Here is a 22030-nt window from a genome sequence, read left to right as displayed (position 1 = left end):
GACAGCACGCATTATCGTACTAGTCCAAAAAGAGGTTCTTGCATAAATGTGAATCAAGAATGGTAACTGTTGGGCAAGACAGGAGCGGCCGATGTCGAGACAGGCTTTTTCATCTTTGTGCAATTGTACACTATACAATGTATCATACGCTCATCAGTTAAACCCCTTTCAGAAGCACCAAAATGTGGTTCTCGTATGGTTTTCATCAAGACTTGCCAGATTGTTAACCTATTTCTGCAACTAAAACCTCTGATATAGTTATAAAAGTTATACCTTGCGTGTCACCGAATAGCAAAGATTCTAAGAATTTAAGTATACAGTCACTTAGTCAGTGCTAAAACAATCGAATCTGAAATGAATCATGGGAAGTAGGATAGAAGGTATTGCACAAAAATCTTACCAGTTATGGATTGTCCTTTGTTAAACCATGGTCATATATGATCCTCAGCTTTCCAGATTCAGAGACTACATTCATTACTCAGAAGTACTTTTTCCCCAGTGATGCTGCAAATTATCCAAGAATCTAAAACCTGACATACATACCAGAGCTAGTAAACCAGGAATTACATCACAATCGACCAAGTGACCTTCACTTGCATCTTATAGTTACCACACACCATGTTCTCGGCGGCACAACCGTTGAGCTTTGAAGCAAACCTAACAGTGTGGTGAGAGAGCTCATCGCCACCTTCAGGAGCAAGAGTCACCAGGAGCATCTCACCTACAGATACACATACCACGCGGCACGCTGTTTGCATGACTTGATTGTTGCCGGCAGTAAGCAAGCCATTCGCTCTGCTATCATGTAACACAATTTCACATAGAACTCTAGTGGTGGTAGCAATGATCTTACCATGGAAATCAACATGCCCCTCAAGGATCCTGATCCCGACAGTGCCCTCCACCGCGTCCCTAACAAATGCAAAGTTCATCTCCAGTGTGCTGTGCATGCTGACAAGCGTGTCTGTTTCGACCCCATATTCGAAATTTGATGTCTGTCTTGTGATGCCATTAATATCCAGCATGCCTTTGCTGAGTCTTTCATCCTTGACCTCCCTCCCATGCACATCCTTAACCTTCAGATTGATTTCAAAAAACAGCGAACCGCAGAGCGCAAGTCCTCTCTTTGGACCAGTCAAAATCAACGAATTGTCCTTCAAAACAAGTACAAATAGATAAATTGCTGGTGTTATCTTTTGGAATGTCTATGTTTGAAATCGAAGCTTTTAAATTTCTTTGCTTGAGTTTGAACGAGGAAACAAGATTACCAGAATAGATATATACTTTTCAGGCACGTTTCACGTTTGGGTTGTGGTGCAGCAAAACTGAAATGCTGGAGTATTGGCAAATTATAGGCCACCTAAAATTATTTGCTAGAAGGAAGCCTTTACAGTATTTGGTGTCGTTAAAAACATACATTAAACTGATAATATCAGCACAGCAAACATGACATACCCATCTATGAGGTCCATCGTTTAAGTATATAATATACAGAGCCTAAATAAGGATTATTCATGTGGAACACATTTAAAAAAAATCATTGAATAGTGTTCCCATACATACTACGAGAATTGTATGACGGTCCAAGTATAAAAGAGATTTTACTCTACTTTATACCATATCTGCACCCATATAGTACACGATTGACGGTCCAAATATGTTTCATGTGCCAGCAATCCATTGACGATTAACATGCATATAAACCCTCCATTATGAATTCACTGTTCTTATTTCAAATGACTGTACCAGATGACAGATATCAAGAGCAATACAAGGAACACACCACAGGGAAATGTATAGAAGTGCATTGGCTATCATGCAAGGAAAATATAATTAGTACCTCTGAGGTGATGATCGAACGGGTGATTGTCCTTGTCGCGCCGGAATAAATAGACACATTTGCGATCCAAATCTTCCCTGGCTATTACCGTGCCATAGATATCAAGTGGGTAGCCATAGTCAGAAGCAACAATCTTGACTGAGAGAATATTTGCTGAGTGATACAATGGGAATCCCTCTCCGAAGGTTTTGTGAGTATGGCGCATTGGACCATAAGGGGCTGTGAAAAGAGAGAGGAACACACATTTCAAAGACATGAATACTAACACATGTATGAAATGAACGGATTCACTGCCAACAGAAACGGGTGTGCGTATGCAATCATCAGACAGTTAGTTGTCACTCTAGAATAGGTAAAAGTTGAATGGAGTAACATGCATTGTATTAGTGTGGTCTGTGGTGCATGCTTCAATTGCAAATTGAATTGAAGGAAATGGCGCTCCTTACGTTGCAGTAAAATTTACCAGCGTTACAAAATCCAATAATGAACTGGATGGTGGATGAACCGGTAAAAACGTTATCACGGTTGAAAAGGCCAGCACGATTTCACAGTAAACTGCATTTTGCACCACTAAACCTGACCCTGGTTGTGCAAAACACCAGGGTATGATGGATACCTTTACTCCTAATAACACCGGGTAACTCGCCTATGCATTGCTCCTTCAAGCGAGTTTCTGAATCCTGAACCGACTCATCGCTAGTCACCGGTACAAAGCGCAATGCAGGGTAGTAGAGTTCACTGTGTTATGTGCAAAATTAAAACCGGGTTCGTCGGCCAGCACGGTTGACAGCGCGCAATCAGCAGCAGCGATCCGGCAGGAGAATCGGTGGGGGGAAGCGACGGCTTACACTCCTTGTCGAGGTCGAGTCTGGGATCGAAGCAGAAGCGGGTGTACACGTGCTCCCTCTGCTTGGGGTCGTACTCGCTGTACCTCGGGTTGAGAGGATTGACGCCCACCGCCTCCTCCGCAGCCGACTGCGGCTGCGGCTGCTCCGGCTCCGGCTTCTTCTTCTTCAACAGCTGCTCATCTGCCTCCCGATCCCTTCCCGGGGCAACCGCCACGGGAGGGAAATCGCCGCGGAGGGAGGAGGGTAGGGGAAAGGGAACCGCGACCGAGCGAGTGGGCCGGCCCACTTCTCAGAAACCAAGAGAAAGGTTTTTTCCTATTTCGCTAAACCATCGGTCCATTTATTTTTTTGTTAAAGGAAATCCACTGAAAAATGTTACAGTTAGGCTCTGCTTAGATTTATTTATTTTATTATGAGTTTCCTTATCCTATAGTTTTCTAAAAAAATACAGTTTTAAATCTTGTGAGGTATTTAAATCAAATAAGTATTGTAATTTTAACAACTTTTGGTATCCCAGGTATTCTTGTTGTTTTGGAGTATTATTTGAAATATCTACTTCAGACCTCGCTCTTTTCTTGAAAAAAGAGGAGAAACTCCTTTTCATATCCTTTGCTGGTTCACCTCGGCATCTCTTAGTTTCTCCTTCGCAGCTCAGCCATGGTGGCGTCGGTGCAAGGAGAGTGTATCAACTGTCACGGTTGTGGGATCTTCCGAGTGACGGCATGCCCCGTTGCACGAGACCAGACCAGATTGGTTACGTGTGTGGGTCAGAGACCAGGTACTCAATTTAAGCGGAAATTTCATCAAAATTCCAAGAAAAAAGAGAAAAATATTTGCATTTCAGACAAAAAGAGACATGAAAGCTTTGTCATGACAAAAAAAAACTAATAGCATAGTTTTTTGTTTTTACGAACACACTGACATGAAAAGTAATGGCCAATGGCAAATCTCCAAATGTCAATTCTAAAACGGCATCAATTTACGAAAGTGAGATTAGCATTTTTCGACAACCATATTGTCCTATGAATTCCGAACCATTGAAGTCTGCGACTCTGCATGTCATACTCCTATCTCTTCTGTGAACATTCCATCACAGACACAAAACTGCGGAGAAAGGATAGTGTGTGCACGTGCTGATGGAGAAAGTAAAATACTACGTACTGTATAATACAGCTAAGAGTTGGGAAACGACAGTTAGCAGTGGCTACTTAAGACCAGAACAAGAACCATTTTGCGCTTGCTTGCTACGACGATGCCTGTGGTGCCTGATCCCATAGCCTTTTCCTCACGATCAAGACTCTTTCATCGCCTGAAGAAAGCGCGTCTCTCTTCGGTTTCACCTCAGATGACCAGTCGTCCCATCTCAGCACGGGTAGAAGCTTTGTCCCTGATGATGGCGTACCCATGAGGCCTCATGATGCGGTCCATCTCGATCAGCAGATCTTCCAGGCCACAGCCCTGATTCTCCATCTCAGAGAATAGGAGCCAGACGTGAAGGAGGTCGTAGGTACGAGGGTATGTCGAGAATGACTCGCACCTTCAGCAACAAAGAACCATACAAATAGAATCAAGCAGTAGTTAATCGTATGGAGCAGTAGTATGGAGCATCAAGTATGGTATGGAAGCACACAGAACAATGCACAAGAAGTTTATTTCATTGATAACCACGAGCCCGAGATGACAAGCATCATGTTGCTAGTTAAGGAACAAGTTCTGGCATACGAGTAACTATGAATCAAGAATGGAGACTGTTGGGAAAAACAGAGGAGCCGCTGGTATGGAGTCAGGCATCTGGTTTTTCAACTTTGTGCAATTCTACTATACAGTTTTTACTGTGCCCATCAGTTAACGGCAGGGTACTTTAATAGCAGCTAGGAAGGAAATATTTCGATGAGAGAACTCTGGTTCCATTCATGACAGCATGTCTGGAATGCGACGAGTGGATTATATATTAAAAAGTGTGCACTCGGTATAATGACACAAAACTGAAACAACATAATGCTATTGCTACACCTAACATAGGGAAATATACAGTTATACACCGCTTCGTGAAGCACCAAAATGTGGTACTCAATTACTCATATAGATAACCACTAAAACACAAGTTCCACGTATGAGCACTTGTCAAAATATTAACCTATGTTAGATAATAACGAGAATAAACGAGACAAAGAGAGACACGGATTTTTACGTGGAAACCCTTGCGGGAGAAAACCACGGACGCACGAAGGCGCAATCACTATAATGGAGGAGTATTACAAGCACGAGACGACAGACCGTCTGAGGTGCGACTACATGGGGTATATAAGAAGGCAATACATGAGAGTCCTTGGAGGACAAGTAAACGAGTTGTACTCGTACGCGTCGACGTCAACGCAATGCCCACACCGGTTGTACTACGTCTAGTCAACCCGGTACTAGAATTTGGATCACAATTTAACAATCTCCACCTTGAGCCAAATTCCCTCTAGTAGTCGAAGAAAGTGAATAACTCCATCCAAATCAGCATAAACACTTTGTGCGTCAAAGTCCATAGGACTAGTGAGAAATACAAACTAAGCCTGAGCAAAACTCAAACTTATTGGTAGAAACTGGCTTTGTCATCATATCAGCAAGATTATCATGAGTACTTATCTTGCATACCTTCAAATTGCCTTCAGCAACAACATCTCGAATATAATGAAATCTAACATCAATGTGCTTTGTCCTCTCATGATACATTGGATTCTTTGTAAGATATATGGCACTTTGACTGTCAGAAAATATGGTAGGGCAAGATGAATCTCCACAAAGCTCAGTGTACAAACCTCTCAACCAGATAGCTTCTTTGCATGCCTCAGAAATAGCCATATACTCGGCATCAGTAGTGGAACAAGCCACAATAGACTGCAAAGTTGCTCTCCAACTCACAGCACAACCACCAATGGTGAAAACATAACCTGTGAGTGATCTTCTCTTATCCAAATCACCAGCAAAATCAGAATCAACAAAACCAACAAGTCCATCTCTAGTTTTCCCAAACTGTAAATAAGCATTAGAAGTACCACGCAGGTATCTGAAAATCCACTGAACTGCTCTCCAATGCTTTTTTCCCGGATTAGCCATGTATCTACTGACAACACTCAATGCATAAGATAAATCCAGACGAGAACAAACAATGGCATACATAAGTGAACCAACTGCACTCGAATAGGGAACTCTAGACATGTACTCAATATCTGCATCTGACTTAGGACATAAAGCTGATGACAATTTAAAGTGTGCAGCTAACGGTGTACTCACCGGCTTGGCATTATGCATATTAAAACGACGAAGAACTTTATCAATATATCCCTTCTGACTTAGATATACTTTTCCAGATGGTCTATCTCTAGATATTTCCATGCCAAGTATTTTCTTTGCTGCACCCAAATCCTTCATCTCAAATTCATTACTCAATTGCTTCTTTAGTTCATTAATCTCTGACATACTCTTTGCAGCAATAAGCATATCATCAACATAAAGGAGCAAATAAATAGTTGAACCATTGACAGTTTTCAAATAAACACAACTATCATAGTTAGACCTTTTAAAACCTTGAGAGAGCATAAAGGTGTCAAATCTCTTGTACCACTGTCTAGGGGATTGCTTCAATCCATAAAGAGATTTCTTTAACTTGCAGACAAGCTTTTCTTTTCCAGGAATAATAAAACCTTCAGGTTGTTTCATATAAATATCCTCTTCTAATTCTCCATGTAAAAATGCAATTTTAACATCCAATTGTTCAAGCTCAAGATTATGCATGGCAACAATACTGAGTAAAGTGCGAATAGAGCTATGCTTCACAATAGGAGAAAAGACTTCGTTATAGTCAATACCTTGAATCTGGCTATAACCTTTAGCAACTAACCTTGCTTTATATCTTGTCTCATCATTAGGAGAAACACCTTCTTTCCTTTTGAAAACCCACTTGCAACGAATAGGTTTCTTCACTCTAGGCAACTTTACTAAATCCCAAGTGCCATTCTTTTCAAGTGATTCAATCTCATCATGCATAGCGGTCATCCACTTATTACTATCACCAGAAATAATAGCCTCGGAATATGAAGAAGGCTCAGAATTACCTTCAATTTCTTCTGCAACAGATAAAGCAAAAGAAACAATATTGCACTCTTCAATTAACCTGTCAGGTTTATTAATACCCCGTCTAACTCTGTCACGTGCAAGATTCCAACTGGGTGGAACAATAGGCTGATTTGGAGTGGGAGTGACATGTTCATCATCAACGACGGGTTCATCATGTGCATCAACAATTTCATTACCAGATGTATCACCTGAATCAATAACATGCTCCACCTGAACAGTAGGCTCCTGAACAATAGGCTGCTGTTCACTCTCAACGGGAGCATTAGTAGATGAAACATCATGTAACATAGCAAATTCATTAAAGATAACATTTCTGCTAATAACAACCTTCTGGGTTTCAGGATTTCACAATTTAAAACCTTTAACACCAGACTTATAACCAAGAAAGATGCACTTAACAGCCCTAGGCTCCAACTTTCCATTATCAACATGAGCATAAGCAGTGCAACCAAAAACTCTCAACTGTGAATAATCAGCAGGTGAACCAGACCATACCTCAATTGGAGTTTTTTTATTAAGAGCAATAGATGGTGAACGGTTAATGAGATAACAAGCAGTGGAAGCGGCCTCAGCCCAAAAACGCCTATGCAAACCTGCATTGGACAACATGCAATGGGCTCTGGAAATAATGGTTCTGTTCATACGCTCAGCAACACCGTTTTGTTGAGGAGTATAAGGAACGGTGTAATGTCTGACAATGCCTTCAGACTTGCAATAATTCTTAAATTGCTTAGAACAGAATTCCATACCATTATCAATGCGAAGTATTTTTACCTTCCTTTCAGTTTGTCTTTCAACCATAATCTTCCACTCCTTAAAAGCTGAGAATGCTTCATATTTATGCTTCAAGAAATAAGGCCAAACTTTTCTCGAATAATCATCAATAATAGTCAGCATGTAACTAGCACCACCTAATGACTTCTTGCGAGATGGTCCCCATAAATCAGAATGCACATAATCAAGAATACTTTCAGTTGTATGGGTCGAAGTATTGAACTTCACCCTCTTGTGCTTGCCGAAGATACAATGCTCACAAAATTTCCATTTACCAGGTTCATATCCATCAAGAAGACCTCTCTTATTTAACTCTGCTAAACCAAGTTCACTCATATGTCCAAGACGCATATGCCAAAGGTTAGCAGCATCACAATCAGAATTCTTTGAAACAACTGGAGTAGCGTTACCTGAAACGGTAGAACTTCGAAGGTAATAAAGACCATTGGTCGAACTTAAGTCACCTTTCATCACAACAAGGGAACCTTTGGTGACTTTCAAAACACTATCTCCACCTGAATACTTGTACCCCTTTGCATCAAGGGCACTCATAGAAATAAGATTTCTCTTCATCTTCGGAATATACCGAACATCTGTCAAAGTTCTGATTATGCCATCAAACATCTTGATTCGAATAGAACCTATGCCTTCAATCTTGCATGATGAATTATCAAAACCCAAAACGGAACCAGCAGAAGTAGTGGAATCAAAAGTAGTAAACCAATCTCTATGTGGACACATATAAAAAGTGCATGCAGTATCAAGTATCCACTCATCATTGGTCTCAGCACATCCAGCAATAACGACAAGAGCATCATCGAAACTATCATCACGAGCAACGTTAGCAGAATTTTCACCTTGTTTGCTACCTTTCCTCTTTTCCTTGTTCTGCAATTTGAAACACTCTGAGATGTCATGCCCGTCTCTTTTGCAATATCTGCAATACTTCTTGTCTCTGGATTGTGACCGGCCCCTGTGGCCGTTCTTACTTTTGCCTCTGTTTCCATTATTGGAGTTCTTCTCCTTTGTCCTGCCACGAACAGATAATCCCTCTGCTTGGGATGAACTCGAACCATCATGAGGCACCATTAGTTTCATCTTCTCCTTAGAGTTCAAAGCTTCATAAACTTCATTAAGCGTGAGAGTATCACGACTGTATAATATGGTGTCTCTAAAATTGGTATAAGAACTTGGCAGTGAACAAAGTAACATTAAAGCAGTATCTTCCTCTTCATACTTAACCTCCATTGCGGCTAGATCAGATATGATCTCTTTAAATTCTGAAATATGATTCAAAACATTACCTTCCTCGGGTAACCTGTGCAGGAATAATTTTTGCTTCAGATGCATCTTGCTGGTGAGATCCTTGGTCATGCAAATCCCTTTCAGCTTTAACCATAGAGCGGCGGCAGTTTTCTCGCTCAAAACTTCCTGCAAAATATTATTATGCAAATGGAGTTGAATTTGTGACAAAGCCTTACAATCAATTCTTTTCTCCTCGTCAGTCCAATCTTGAATTCGGTTTTTCCCAAAACTATCCAGTGCTTCATCATAGTCGGACTGTGCCAACAACGCCCGCATCTTGACTTGCCATAGGGTAAACCTTGTGTCACGCTCCAGCAGCGGAAGATCCTACTTCATGGATGACATGAACCGATAAAACTGTGTACACAAAGTAGTACAAGCCGGTAGAAAAATTCTTAACAGAATTTAATATGCATAGCAAACGAACTGGAAGAATAGCACGTGGATATTGTACGGAAATAGACAAAAATCAAACTGTAGCAAGGAACAGTAGCACTTGATAGCTTTGTGTGGATGTAGCAATCAGATCTAGTACTCAATTAGTACTAGCCTTCGTAAAGTACTAGTGCAACTGTGCAAGTACTACTAGATCGATTAGTCACATGAACTCCAGAAGCAATCAGTACGGATGCGTTTGGTTGAAGGTGTCGTATGAATGGGTTGGGACCGTTCAATTTTTTTGGGATTGAACGATTCAATTCATGTGTTTGGCTGAATATAAGTGGTGAGCTAATTATTTAGGACGGGACCACCAGTCATGCTCACATAGTCATGCATGCAAAGGGTGGCCATTTGATTCGACCGATTTGGTTGGGTGGAACGGTTCAGCATCTTCATGGCATATTCTCTTTTTTTGGCTCGAACCATTCATGTGCTTTATAACCAAACATGTCTATTTTCTGAACGATCCCAACCCATTCATGACCGCCCTTGCAACCAAACGCACCCTACGTAACCGATGTGCACCACTAGTACTTGACGTGATCTGCCTCGGGACTTGGTGCGAGCAGCAGCAACTTTGCGTGGCTGTCCAGCGACGACTCGGCGGAACTTTCGACGACTTGGAGCGTATACGACGAGGAGCAGCGGCAGATGAGGCACGCCCGCAGCTTTGTAATGCGCCTCAGCAGGGGAAGTCAGAACTCCTCTCGGTCTCGGCTGCTGTAGAAATCGATCCGGCTTCGGATCGCCTGGTCACGCGCCGACGACGGCGCACGTAACCCTAATCTCTTGATCTCTGAAATCTCGTATCTGAAACTTGGCTCTGTATACCACTTGTTAGATAATAACGAGAATAAACGAGACAAAGAGAGACACGGATTTTTACGTGGAAACCCTTGCGGGAGAAAACCACGGACGCACGAAGGCGCAATCACTATGATGGAGGAGTATTACAAGCACGAGACGACAGACCGTCTGAGGTGCGACTACATGGGGTATATAAGAGGGCAATACATGAGAGTCCTTGGAGGACAAGTAAACGAGTTGTACTCGTACGCGTCGACGTCAACGCAACGCCCACACCGATTGTACTACGTCTAGTCAACCCGGTACTAGAATTTGGATCACAATTTAACAACCTATTCTTTATGCAATTAAAACCTCTAATATAGTTATAAAATTGTACCATGTGTCTAATATAATAATTTAGGTATGCATAGTCACTTAGGCAGCATTGAAACAATTGAATCTTAAATGAATAGATGAGAAGTATAGGACAGAAGGTATTTCACAAACATCTTACCAGTTATGGATTGTCCCTATCAAACCACGGTCATATATGATCTTCAGTTTTCCAGATTCCATGAAAGGGACTACATTCATTACCCAGACATCTTTTTTCCTCAGTGATGCTGCAAATCCGCCAAGGTTAGCATTCATATCCATAACATTTCTGAAGGAATACTTCTGTATCTCAGATTTCATAAGTTTCCAGTACTGAGCAACTCTAGAATTCCAAATTTCCTGCAGACAGTATTCGAAGGTTAGACATTCAAGATCATCATCTGGGAAGGGTGTGGCTTCATATAGCAAAATCAGTCATCAAAGAACTCACATTGTCTTCAGTAAAATTCTTTGAACTGATTCCAATCTCTTCCAGACGAGGGGGTGGTGCTGTGAGCCTTTGTGGCCAGGGAAGCAGTTCGCTTCCTTTAACCTTGTTAACTCCTGGTTAAATATAAGAACATTACACCATCAGGGTACAGGTATGCTAGCCAACACTTGATGTTTGATATTTGAGTAATTTATGTAAGAACTACAGGTAAAGTTGGAAATTTCATTACAGAAACTTGTAATGAAAATTTTCTTTAATAACAGTTACAGCAGCAGACAATATACATATATGAACAGATGAACTGAACCAAATATGGCAATATACTACTACAGTTTCAAACTAGAGATGTTAATTGCAGGAAACTCTGCTGCAGAAATTGGAAACTATCAAACCATATCCGGCAATATTCTATAGTTCAAACCAGATATAGTGCAAACAAAGCAAAAGTAACCAATGGTGGTGCATGCAGGCATATTGTCATGGCCAGCAAATCAGCAGCAAAGAGTGACCTGTGGAGGCCAAAAATTGCAGAATAAGGGGGCACATGATGTCTTAATGGCAAGTGATAGAGCGGGCAACGAGTGGTTTGATCCTGTTAGTAGGCGACAAGGCAGATCAAACAGGATTGGAAAGGGCTATTCCCTTCAGGTAAAAGGTTGACCAAAGTACCCTTCTATATTATGGCTCGCCAATGCTCAACAAAGGGTTATGGCTAATGGTTATAATCTTGACCCTTTGTCTGCTCTAACATGTGTGAACTTTTGCCAGGGTGAAGTATATTTCAAGCAGAAGAAAGCAAGAGACAGTACAATAGAGAATAGACTATGGTAATTCAATAATAATCTTGAGGCAAATCAGAAAAGTGAGCTTACTCTTGGAGTAGGGAGTTATGCATGCTTTCATGAGGACATTCCAAGCAGCATCTGGGTCATCATCATGGCCACACATGGGAGGAAATGCTCTGGGCTCTCTCCTCATATAGCACCCATTTGTCAATGGTTTGACCCATATCACCGTCTGGCCCTCCTTTGAAGCAATCTTCCAGCACATCCTCTGAGCAAGATTGCTCATCTGCTTCCATATCTTCCGGTTAACTGGATCACGATGAGCATAAGCCTCTGGTGACGAATAAACGAAATACCCTCCAGGCCTCAAAACCCTATCCACTTCCAGCAACAAGATCCCATCCCTCTGCAACCAGTCAATTCGACAACGCGAGCAATGCGCCAGCTCAAAGGAGCGGCTTGGATATGGCAGCCTCCTTGTACCCAGCACACCAAGGGTCGACGGGATCCCCCTCTCAAGGGAAAACTGAATCTGGTTCTCGTGCACATCGTTGGGAGCAAGCGACATTGCAATTATATCTAGCGGTAGGAGGTAAGCCCCGAAGCTAGCAACCCCGCAGCCGACGTCGAGCACGTTCCTGATGTTGCCTTCGTTGTTCAGCTTGTCATTTGGAAACCCCAACATCTAGCATCACAGCAATAAAAAATGGTATTGTTCATTAGCTTCCAAAGGTGACCAAAAGGTGGTGGGACAAGTGTTGGGGAACGTTGCAGAAAATTAAAATTTTTCCTACGGTTTCACCAAGATCCATCTATGAGTTCATCTAAGCAACGAGTCAAGGGAGAGAGTTTGCATCTACATACCACTTGTAGATCACGAGCGGAAGCTTGCCAAGGGGATGGGGATGATGGAGTCGTACTCGAACATGATTCGGATCACCGATGTCCAAGTGCTGAACGGACAGCACCTCCGCGTTCAACACACGTACGGGACGGGAGACGTCTCCTCCTTCTTGATCCAGCAAGGGGGAAGGAGAGGTTGAGGAAGATTGCTCCAACGGCAGCACGACGGCATGGTGTAATTGGTGCAGCAGTACTCCGACAGGGCTTCGCCAAGCACGTACGGAGGAGGAGAGGTGTTGGGGAGGGGAGGGGCTGCGCCTTGGCTTGTAATTGTGCAGCCCTCCCCTCACCCCTCTATTTATAGGGGAAGGGACAAGGGGGGCCGGCCCCTCTAGATGGGATCTAGAGGGGGGGCGGCGGCCAGGGTGGGGGACTTGCCCCCCAAGCAAGGGGGGCGCCCCCTTTAGGGTTTCCCCCCAACCCTAGGCGCATGGGCCCAAGGAGGGGGGCGCGCCCAGCCCACCAGGGGCTGGCTGCTACCCCATGCGGCCCCATGTGGCCCCCCGGGAGGGGTGGCCCCTCCCGGTGGACCCCCCGGAACCCTTCCGGTGGCCCCGGTACAATACCGATAAGCCCCCGAAACTTTCCGGTGTCTGTATAACAACTTCCCATATATAAAGCTTCACCTCCGGACTATTCCGGAACTCCTCGTGACGTCCGGGATCTCATCCAAGACTCCGAACAACATTCGGTAGTCACATACTAGTCTTCCTAACAACCCTAGCGTCACCGAACCTTAAGTGTGTAGACCCTACGGGTTCGGGAGACATGCAGACATGACCGAGACGACTCTCGGGCAATAACCAACAGCGGGGTCTGGATACCCATGTTGGCTCCCACATGCTCCTCGATGATTTCATCGGTTGAACCACGATGTCGAGGATTCGATCAAACCCTGTATACAATTCCCTTTGTCAATCGGTACGTTACTTGCCCGAGACTCGATCGTCGGTATCCCAATACCTTGTTCAATCTCGTTACCGGCAAGTCACTTTACTCGTACCGTAATGCATGATCCCGTGGCCAACACCTTGGTCACCTTGAGCTCATTATGATGATGCATTACCGAGTGGGCCCAGAGATACCTCTCCGTCATACGAAGTGACAAATCCCAGTCTCGATCCGCATAAAACAATAGATACTTTCAGAGATACCTGTAGTGCACCTTTATAGTCACCCAGTTACGTTGTGACGTTTGATACACCCAAAGCACTCCTACGGTATCCAGGAGTTATATCATGGTCGAAGGAAGAGATACTTGACATTGGCAAAGCTCTAGCAAACGAACTACACGATCTTTGTGCTATGCTTAGGATTGGGTCTTGTCCATCACATCATTCTCCTAATGATGTGATCCCGTTATCAACGACATCCAATGTCCATAGCCAGGAAACCATGACTATCTGTTGATCACAACGAGCTAGTCAACTAGAGGCTCACTAGGGACATATTGTGGTCTATGTATTCACACGTGTATTATGATTTCCGGATAATACAGTTATAGCATGAATAAAAGACAATTATCATGAACAATGAAATATAATAATACTTTTATTATTGCCTCTAGGGCATATTTCCAACAGTCTCCCACTTGCACTAGAGTCACCAATGTAGTTACATTGTGATGAATCGAACACCCATAGAGTTCTGGTGTTGATCATGTTTTGCTCGCGAGAGAAGTTTAGTCAACGGATCTGCGACATTCAGATCCGTATGTACTTTGCAAATTTCTATGTCTCCATCTTGAACATTTTCACGGATGGAGTTGAAACGACGCTTGATGTGCCTGGTCTTCTTGTGAAACCTGGGCTCCTTGGCAAGGGCAATAGCTCCAGTGTTGTCACAGAAGAGTTTGATTGGCCCCGACGCATTGGGTATGACTCCTAGGTCGGTGATGAACTCCTTCACCCAAATCGCTTCATGCGCTGCCTCCGAGGCTGCCATGTACTCCGCTTCACACGTAGATCCTGCCACGACGCTCTGCTTGCAGCTGCACCAGCTTACTGCTCCACCATTCAACATATACACGTATCCGGTTTGTGACTTAGAGTCATCCGGATCTGAGTCGAAGCTAGCGTCGACGTAACCCTTTACGACGAGCTCTTCGTCTCCTCCATAAACGAGAAACATGTCCTTTGTCCTTTTCAGGTACTTCAGGATATTCTTGACCACTGTCTAGTGTTCCTTGCCGGGATTACTCTGGTATCTTGCTACCAAACTTACGGCAAGGTTTACATCAGGTCTGGTACACAGCATGGCATACATAATAGATCCTATGGCTGAAGCATAGGGGATGACACTCATCTCTTCTTTATCTTTTGCCGTGGTCGGTGACTGAGCCGAGCTCAATCTCACACCTTGTAACATAGGCAAGAACCCTTTCTTGGACTCATCCATTTTGAACTTTTTCAAAATCTTATCAAGGTATGTGCTTTGTGAAAGACCTATGAGGCGTCTCGATCTATCTCTATAGATCTTGATGCCTAATATATAAGCAGCTTCTCCAAGGTCCTTCATTGAAAAACATTTGTTCAAGTAGGCCTTGATGCTGTCCAGAAATTCTATATTATTTCCCATCAAGAGTATGTCATCTACATATAATATGAGAAATGCTACAGAGCTCCCACTCACTTTCTTGTAAACGCAGGCTTCTCCATAAGTCTGCATAAACCCAAACGCTTTGATCATCTCATCAAAGCGAATATTCCAACTCCGAGATGCTTGCACCAGCCCATAAATGGATCGCTGGAGCTTGCATACTTTGTTAGCGTTCTTAGGATCGACAAAACCTTCCGGCTGCATCATATACAGTTCTTCCTTAAGATGCCCGTTAAGGAATGCCGTTTTGACGTCCATCTGCCATATCTCATAATCATAGTATGCGGCAATTGCTAACATGATTCGGACGGACTTCAGCTTCGCTACGGGAGAGAATGTCTCGTCGTAGTCAATCCCTTGAACTTGTCGATAACCCTTAGCGACAAGTCGAGCTTTATAGATGGTGACATTGCCATCCGCGTCCGTCTTCTTCTTAAAGATCCATTTGTTTTCTATCGCTCGCCGATCATTGGGCAAGTCTGTCAAAATCCATACTTTGTTTTCATACATGGATTCTATCTCGGATTTCATGGCTTCAAGCCATTTGTTGGAATCTGGGCCCGCCATCGCTTCTTCATAGTTCGAAGGTTCATCGTTGTCTAACAACATGATTTCCAGGACGGGGTTGCTGTACCACTCTAGTGCGGAACGTGTCCTTGTGGACCTACGAAGTTCAGTAGCAACTTGATCCGAAGTACCTTGATCATCATCATTGTTTTCCTCTTCGATTGGTGTGGGCATCATAGGAACATTTTCCTGAGCTGCACCACTTTCCCGTTCGAGAGGTAGTACTTCATCGAGTTCTACTTTCCTCCCACTTACTTCTTTCGAGAGAAACTCTTTTTCCAGAAAGCATCCGTTCTTGGCAACAAAGATCTTGCCCTCGGATCTTAAGTATAAGGTATACCCGACAGTTTCCTTAGGGTATCCTATGAAGACGCATTTTTCCGACTTGGGTTCGAGCTTTTCAGGTTGAAGTTTCTTGACATAAGCATCGCATCCCCAAACTTTTAGAAACGACAGCTTAGGTTTCTTCCCAAACCATAATTCATACGGTGTCGTCTCTACGGATTTAGATGGTGCCCTATTTAAAGTGAATGTAGCTGTCTCTAGAGCGTATCCCCAAAATGATAGCGGTAAATCGGTAAGAGACATCATAGACCGTACCATATCCAATAGAGTGCGATTACGACGTTCGGACACACCGTTTCGTTGAGGTGTTCCAGGCGGCGTGAGTTGTGAAACGATTCCACATTTCCTTAAGTGTATGCCAAATTCGTGACTTAAATATTCTCCTCCACGATCTGATCGTAGGAACTTTATCTTTCGGTCACGTTGATTCTCCACCTCATTCTGAAATTCCTTGAACTTTTCAAAGGTCTCAGACTTGTGTTTCATTAAGTAGACATACCCATATCTACTTAAGTCATCAGTGAGAGTGAGAACATAACGATATCCTCCGCGAGCCTCAACGCTCATTGGACCGCACACATCGGTATGTATGATTTCCAACAAGTTGGTTGCTCGCTCCATTGTTCCGGAGAACGGAGTCTTGGTCATTTTGCCCATGAGGCATGGTTCGCACGTGTCAAACGATTCATAATCAAGAGACTCTAAAAGTCCATCAGCATGGAGCTTCTTCATGCGCTTGACACCAATGTGACCAAGGCGGCAGTGCCACAAGTATGTGGGACTATCGTTATCAACTTTACATCTTTTGGCATCTACACTATGAACATGTGTAATATTACGCTCGAGATTCATTAAGAATAAACCATTGACCATCGGAGCATGACCATAAAACATATCTCTCATATAAATCGAACAACCATTATTCTTGGACTTAAATGAGTAGCCATCTCGTATTAAACGAGATCCTGATACAATGTTCATGCTCAAACTTGGCACTAAATAACAATTATTAAGGTTCAAACTAATCCCGTAGGTAAATGTAGAGGCAGCGTGCCGATGGCGATCACATCGACTCTGGAACCATTCCCGACGCGCATCGTCGCCTCGTCCTTCGCCAGTCTCCGTTTATTCCGCAGCTCCTGCTGTGAGTTACAAATATGAGCAACGGCACCGGTATCAAATACCCAGGAGTTACTACGAGTACTGGTAAGGTACACATCAATTACATGTATATCAAATATACCTTTGGTGTTGCCGGCCTTCTTATCCGCTAAGTATTTGGGGCAGTTCCGCTTCCAGTGACCCTTCCCCTTGCAATAAAAGCACTCAGTCTCAGGCTTGGGTCCATTCTTTGACTTCTTCCCGGCAACTGGCTTACCGGGCGCGGCAACCTCCTTGCCGTCCTTCTTGAAGTTCTTCTTACCCTTGCCTTTCTTGAACTTAGTGGTCTTATTGACCATCAATACTTGATGTTCTTTCTTGATTTCAGCCTCTGCTGACTTCAGCATTGAGAACACTTCAGGAATGGTCTTTTCCATCCCCTGCATGTTGTAGTTCATCACAAAGCTCTTGTAGCTTGGTGGGAGCGACTGGAGGATTCTGTCAATGACCGCCTCATCTGGGAGGTTAATGTTCAGCTGGGTCATACGGTTGTGCAACCCAGACATCTTCAGGATGTGTTCACTGACAGAACTGTTTTCCTCCATCTTACAACTGTAGAACTTGTCGGGGACATCATATCTCTCGACCCGGGCATGAGCTTGGAAAACTAGTTTCAGCTCTTCGAACATCTCATATGCTCCGTGATGCTCAAAACGCTTTTGGAGCCCCGGTTCTAAGCTGTAAAGCATGCCGCACTGAACGAGGGAGTAATCATCAGCACGAGACTGCCAAGCATTCATAATGTCTTGGTTCTCTGGGACGGGAGCGTCACCTAGCGGTCCTTCTAGGACATATTGTTTCCTGGCAGCTATGAGGATGATCCTCAGGTTCCGGACCCAGTCCGTATAGTTGCTGCCATCATCTTTCAGCTTGGTTTTCTCTAGGAACGCGTTGAAGTTCATGTTGACATGAGCGTTGGCCATTTGATCTACAAGACATATTTGCAAAGGTTTTAGACTAAGTTCATGATAATTAAGTTCTGATCAAATTATGAACTCCCACTTAGATTAGACATCCCTCTAGTCATCTAAGTGTTACACGATCCGAGTCGACTAGGCCGTGTCCGATCATCGCGTGAGACGGACTAGTCATCGTCGGTGAACATTCTCATGTTGATCGTATCTTCCATACGACTCGTGTTCGACCTTTCGGTCTCCGTGTTCCGAGGCCATGTCTGCACATGCTAGGCTCGTCAAGTTAACCCTAAGTGTTTTCACTGTGTAAAACTGTCTTACACCCGTTGTATGTGAACGTAAGAATCCATCACACCCGATCATCACGTGGTGCTTAGAAGCGACGAACTGTAGCAACGGTGCACAGTTAGGGGAGAACACTTCTTGAAATTTTTGTAAGGGATCATCTTATTTACTACCGTCGTCCTAAGTAAACAAGATGCATAAACATAATAAACATCACATGCAATTATATAGTTGTGACATGATATGGCCAATATCATATAGCTCCATTGATCTTCATCTTCGGGGCTCCATGATCATCTTGTCACCGGCTTGACACCATGATCTCCATCATCGTGTCTTCATGAAGTTGTCACGCCAACGACTACTTCTACTTCTATGACTAACGTTTAGCAATAAAGTAAAGTAGTTTACATGGCGTTATTCAATGACACGCAGGTCATACAAAAATAAAGACAACTCCTATGGCTCCTGCCGGTTGTCATACTCATCGACATGCAAGTCGTGAATCCTATTACAAAGAACATGATCTCATACATCACAATTCATCATTCATCACAACTTCTGGCCATATCACATCACATGATCAATCGCTGCAAAAACAAGTTAGACGTCCTCTAATTGTTGTTGCATCTTTTACGTGGCTGCAATTGGGTTCTAGCAAGAACGTTTTCTTACCTACGAATAACCACAACGTGATTTTGTCAACTTCTATTTACCCTTCATAAGGGCCCTTTTCATCGAATCCGCTCCAACTAAAGTGGGAGAGACAGACACCCACCAGCCACCTTATGCAACTAGTGCATGTTAATCGGTGGAACCGGTCTCACGTAAGCGTACGTGTAAGGTTGGTCCGGGCCGCTTCATCCCACAATACCGTTGAAGCAAGAAAAGACTAGTAGGGGCAAGCAAGTTGACAAGATCCACGCCCACAACAAAATTGTGTTCTACTCGTGCAAAGAGAACTACGCATAGACCTAGCTCATGATGCCACTGTTGGGGAACGTTGCAGAAAATTAAAATTTTTCCTACGGTTTCACCAAGATCCATCTATGAGTTCATCTAAGCAATGAGTCAAGGGAGAGAGTTTGCATCTACATACCACTTGTAGATCACGAGCGGAAGCTTGCCAAGGGGATGGTGATGATGGAGTCGTACTCGAACGTGATTCGGATCACCGATGTCCAAGTGTTGAACGGACAGCACCTCCGCGTTCAACACACGTACGGGACGGGAGACGTCTCCTCCTTCTTGATCCAGCAAGGGGGAAGGAGAGGTTGAGGAAGATTGCTCCAACGGCAGCACGACGGCATGGTGTAATTGGTGCAGCAGTACTCCGACAGGGCTTCGCCAAGCACGTACGGAGGAGGAGAGGTGTTGGGGAGGGGAGGGGCTGCGCCTTGGCTTGTAATTGTGCAGCCCTCCCCTCACCCCTCTATTTATAGGGGAAGTGACAAGGGGGGCCGGCCCCTCTAGATGGGATCTAGAGGGGGGGCGGCGGCCAGGGTGGGGGACTTGCCCCCCAAGCAAGGGGGCGCCCCCTTTAGGGTTTCCCCCCCAACCCTAGGCGCATGGGCCCAAGGAGGGGGGCGCGCCCAGCCCACCAGGGGCTGGCTGCTACCCCATGCGGCCCCATGTGCCCCCCCGGGAGGGGTGGCCCCTCCCGGTGGACCCCCGGAACCCTTCCGGTGGCCCCGGTACAATACCGATAAGCCCCCGAAACTTTCCGGTGTCTGTATAACAACTTCCCATATATAAAACTTCACCTCCGGACTATTCCGGAACTCCTCGTGACGTCCGGGATCTCATCCAGGACTCCGAACAACATTCGGTAGTCACATACTAGTCTTCCTAACAACCCTAGCGTCACCGAACCTTAAGTGTGTAGACCCTATGGGTTCGGGAGACATGCAGACATGACCGAGACGACTCTCGGGCAATAACCAACAGCGGGGTCTGGATACCCATGTTGGCTCCCACATGCTCCTCGATGATTTCATCGATTGAACCACGATGTCGAGGATTCGATCAAACCCTATATACAATTCCCTTTGTCAATCGGTACGTTACTTGCCCGAGACTCGATCGTCGGTATCCCAATACCTTGTTCAGTCTCGTTACCGGCAAGTCACTTTACTCGTACCATAATGCATGATCCCGTGGCCAACACCTTGGTCACCTTGAGCTCATTATGATGATGCATTACCGAGTGGGCCCAGAGATACCTCTACGTCATACGGAGTGACAAATCCCAGTCTCGATCCGCATAAAACAATAGATACTTTCGGAGATACCTGTAGTGCACCTTTATAGTCACCCAGTTACGTTGTGACGTTGATACACCCAAAGCACTCCTACGGTATCCAGGAGTTATACGATCTCATGGTCGAAGGAAGAGATACTTGACATTGGAAAAGCTCTAGCAAACGAACTACACGATCTTTGTGCTATGCTTAGGATTGGGTCTTGTCCATCACATCATTCTCCTAATGATGTGATCCCGTTATCAAGGACATCCAATGTCCATAGCCAGGAAACCATGACTATCTGTTGATCACAACGAGCTAGTCAACTAGAGGCTCACTAGGGACATATTGTGGTCTATGTATTCACACGTGTATTACGATTTCCAGATAATACAGTTATAGCATGAATAAAAGACAATTATCATGAACAATGAAATATAATAATACTTTTATTATTGCCTCTAGGGCATATTTCCAACAACAAGTGCTAGGAGCTTAGAACATTTCGAACTTGCGCGAGGTTCACAATGTACTTGTCAGCGCCGTAGTGGAAGTGGGTGCCTCCGCCGGGGAAGTTGATCTTGTCCCCGTTCACCACCATCCACCTCTGGTCTGACTTCTCGGAGGCGAGGTGGGTGTGGGGTATGTTGGCCGTCCACACCTCGTCCCGGCTCCTCGGCCACCTGATCGGCACCTAGGCATCGCCACCCCCATCACATCGGCGTGAGCGAAAACAAACGAGTCGTGATGCAGCAACAATCTACGAAGAGTTCGTCGTGGACCATGTTCATGCTCGTCGACGGACTCACCAGGTAGCCATCGGGTGGGGGGATGAGGCAGTTGAGGCGGCGGGGCGCGGGCGGGCAGTGGCGCTCGTAGTGCTCCATGAGGGAGAGGTTGAGCCTAAGGCGGAGCTGGTGGTGGAGGCCCCGGTCCAGGCACGGGATCAGCTCCGAGTGCCTCGCGTCGCACACCTGCGCAGCGCATACAAGCCGCAACCCCGGGCCGATCGATCGAGTCAGCGAATCGAACCACCCACCATTAGCACATAGAGAAACCGTGACGCTGAGGCGTACTGTGCGTACGTACCGGGAGGAAGGAGAGCGCGAGGCCGACGGGGAGCGGGGCCTGGGCCTGGACCTGCGAGGCTCGGAGGCGGAGGCGAGGGCGGCGGAGGGTGGGGCCGAAGGCGGCGCCGTGGAAGAGGCAGAGGAGCGCGAGCGCGAGGGCGGCCCCGGCGAGGGCGCACGCGAAGGCCCGGCGGCGGCCCGGCGCGCCCCC

The 22030-nt window shown here is 44.9% G+C and overlaps 1 protein-coding gene and 1 pseudogene across 1 annotated transcript; both read right to left on the bottom strand.

The window, feature by feature from the left end:
- Positions 1 to 505: 505 nt before the first annotated feature.
- Positions 506 to 3918, bottom strand: LOC119339320. Its single transcript, XM_037611427.1, has 4 exons — positions 3897 to 3918; positions 2689 to 2973; positions 1856 to 2059; positions 506 to 1165 (listed from the first exon to the last, which is right to left on the bottom strand). The coding sequence occupies exons 1-4, from the start codon at positions 3916 to 3918 to the stop codon at positions 564 to 566; spliced, it is 1113 nt and encodes a 370-aa protein (XP_037467324.1). The 3' UTR covers positions 506 to 563.
- Positions 3919 to 3932: 14 nt separating this feature from the next.
- LOC119339319 overlaps positions 3933 to 22030 on the bottom strand; it is a 28779-nt pseudogene continuing 10681 nt past the window's right edge.

The sequence above is a fragment of the Triticum dicoccoides genome, chromosome 7B, assembly GCF_002162155.2.
Source record: "Triticum dicoccoides isolate Atlit2015 ecotype Zavitan chromosome 7B, WEW_v2.0, whole genome shotgun sequence".
NCBI classification, from domain to species: Eukaryota; Viridiplantae; Streptophyta; class Magnoliopsida; order Poales; family Poaceae; genus Triticum; species Triticum dicoccoides.
The sequence above is the reverse complement of the archived record's forward strand: the minus strand, read 5'-3'. Positions and strand labels throughout refer to the sequence as shown.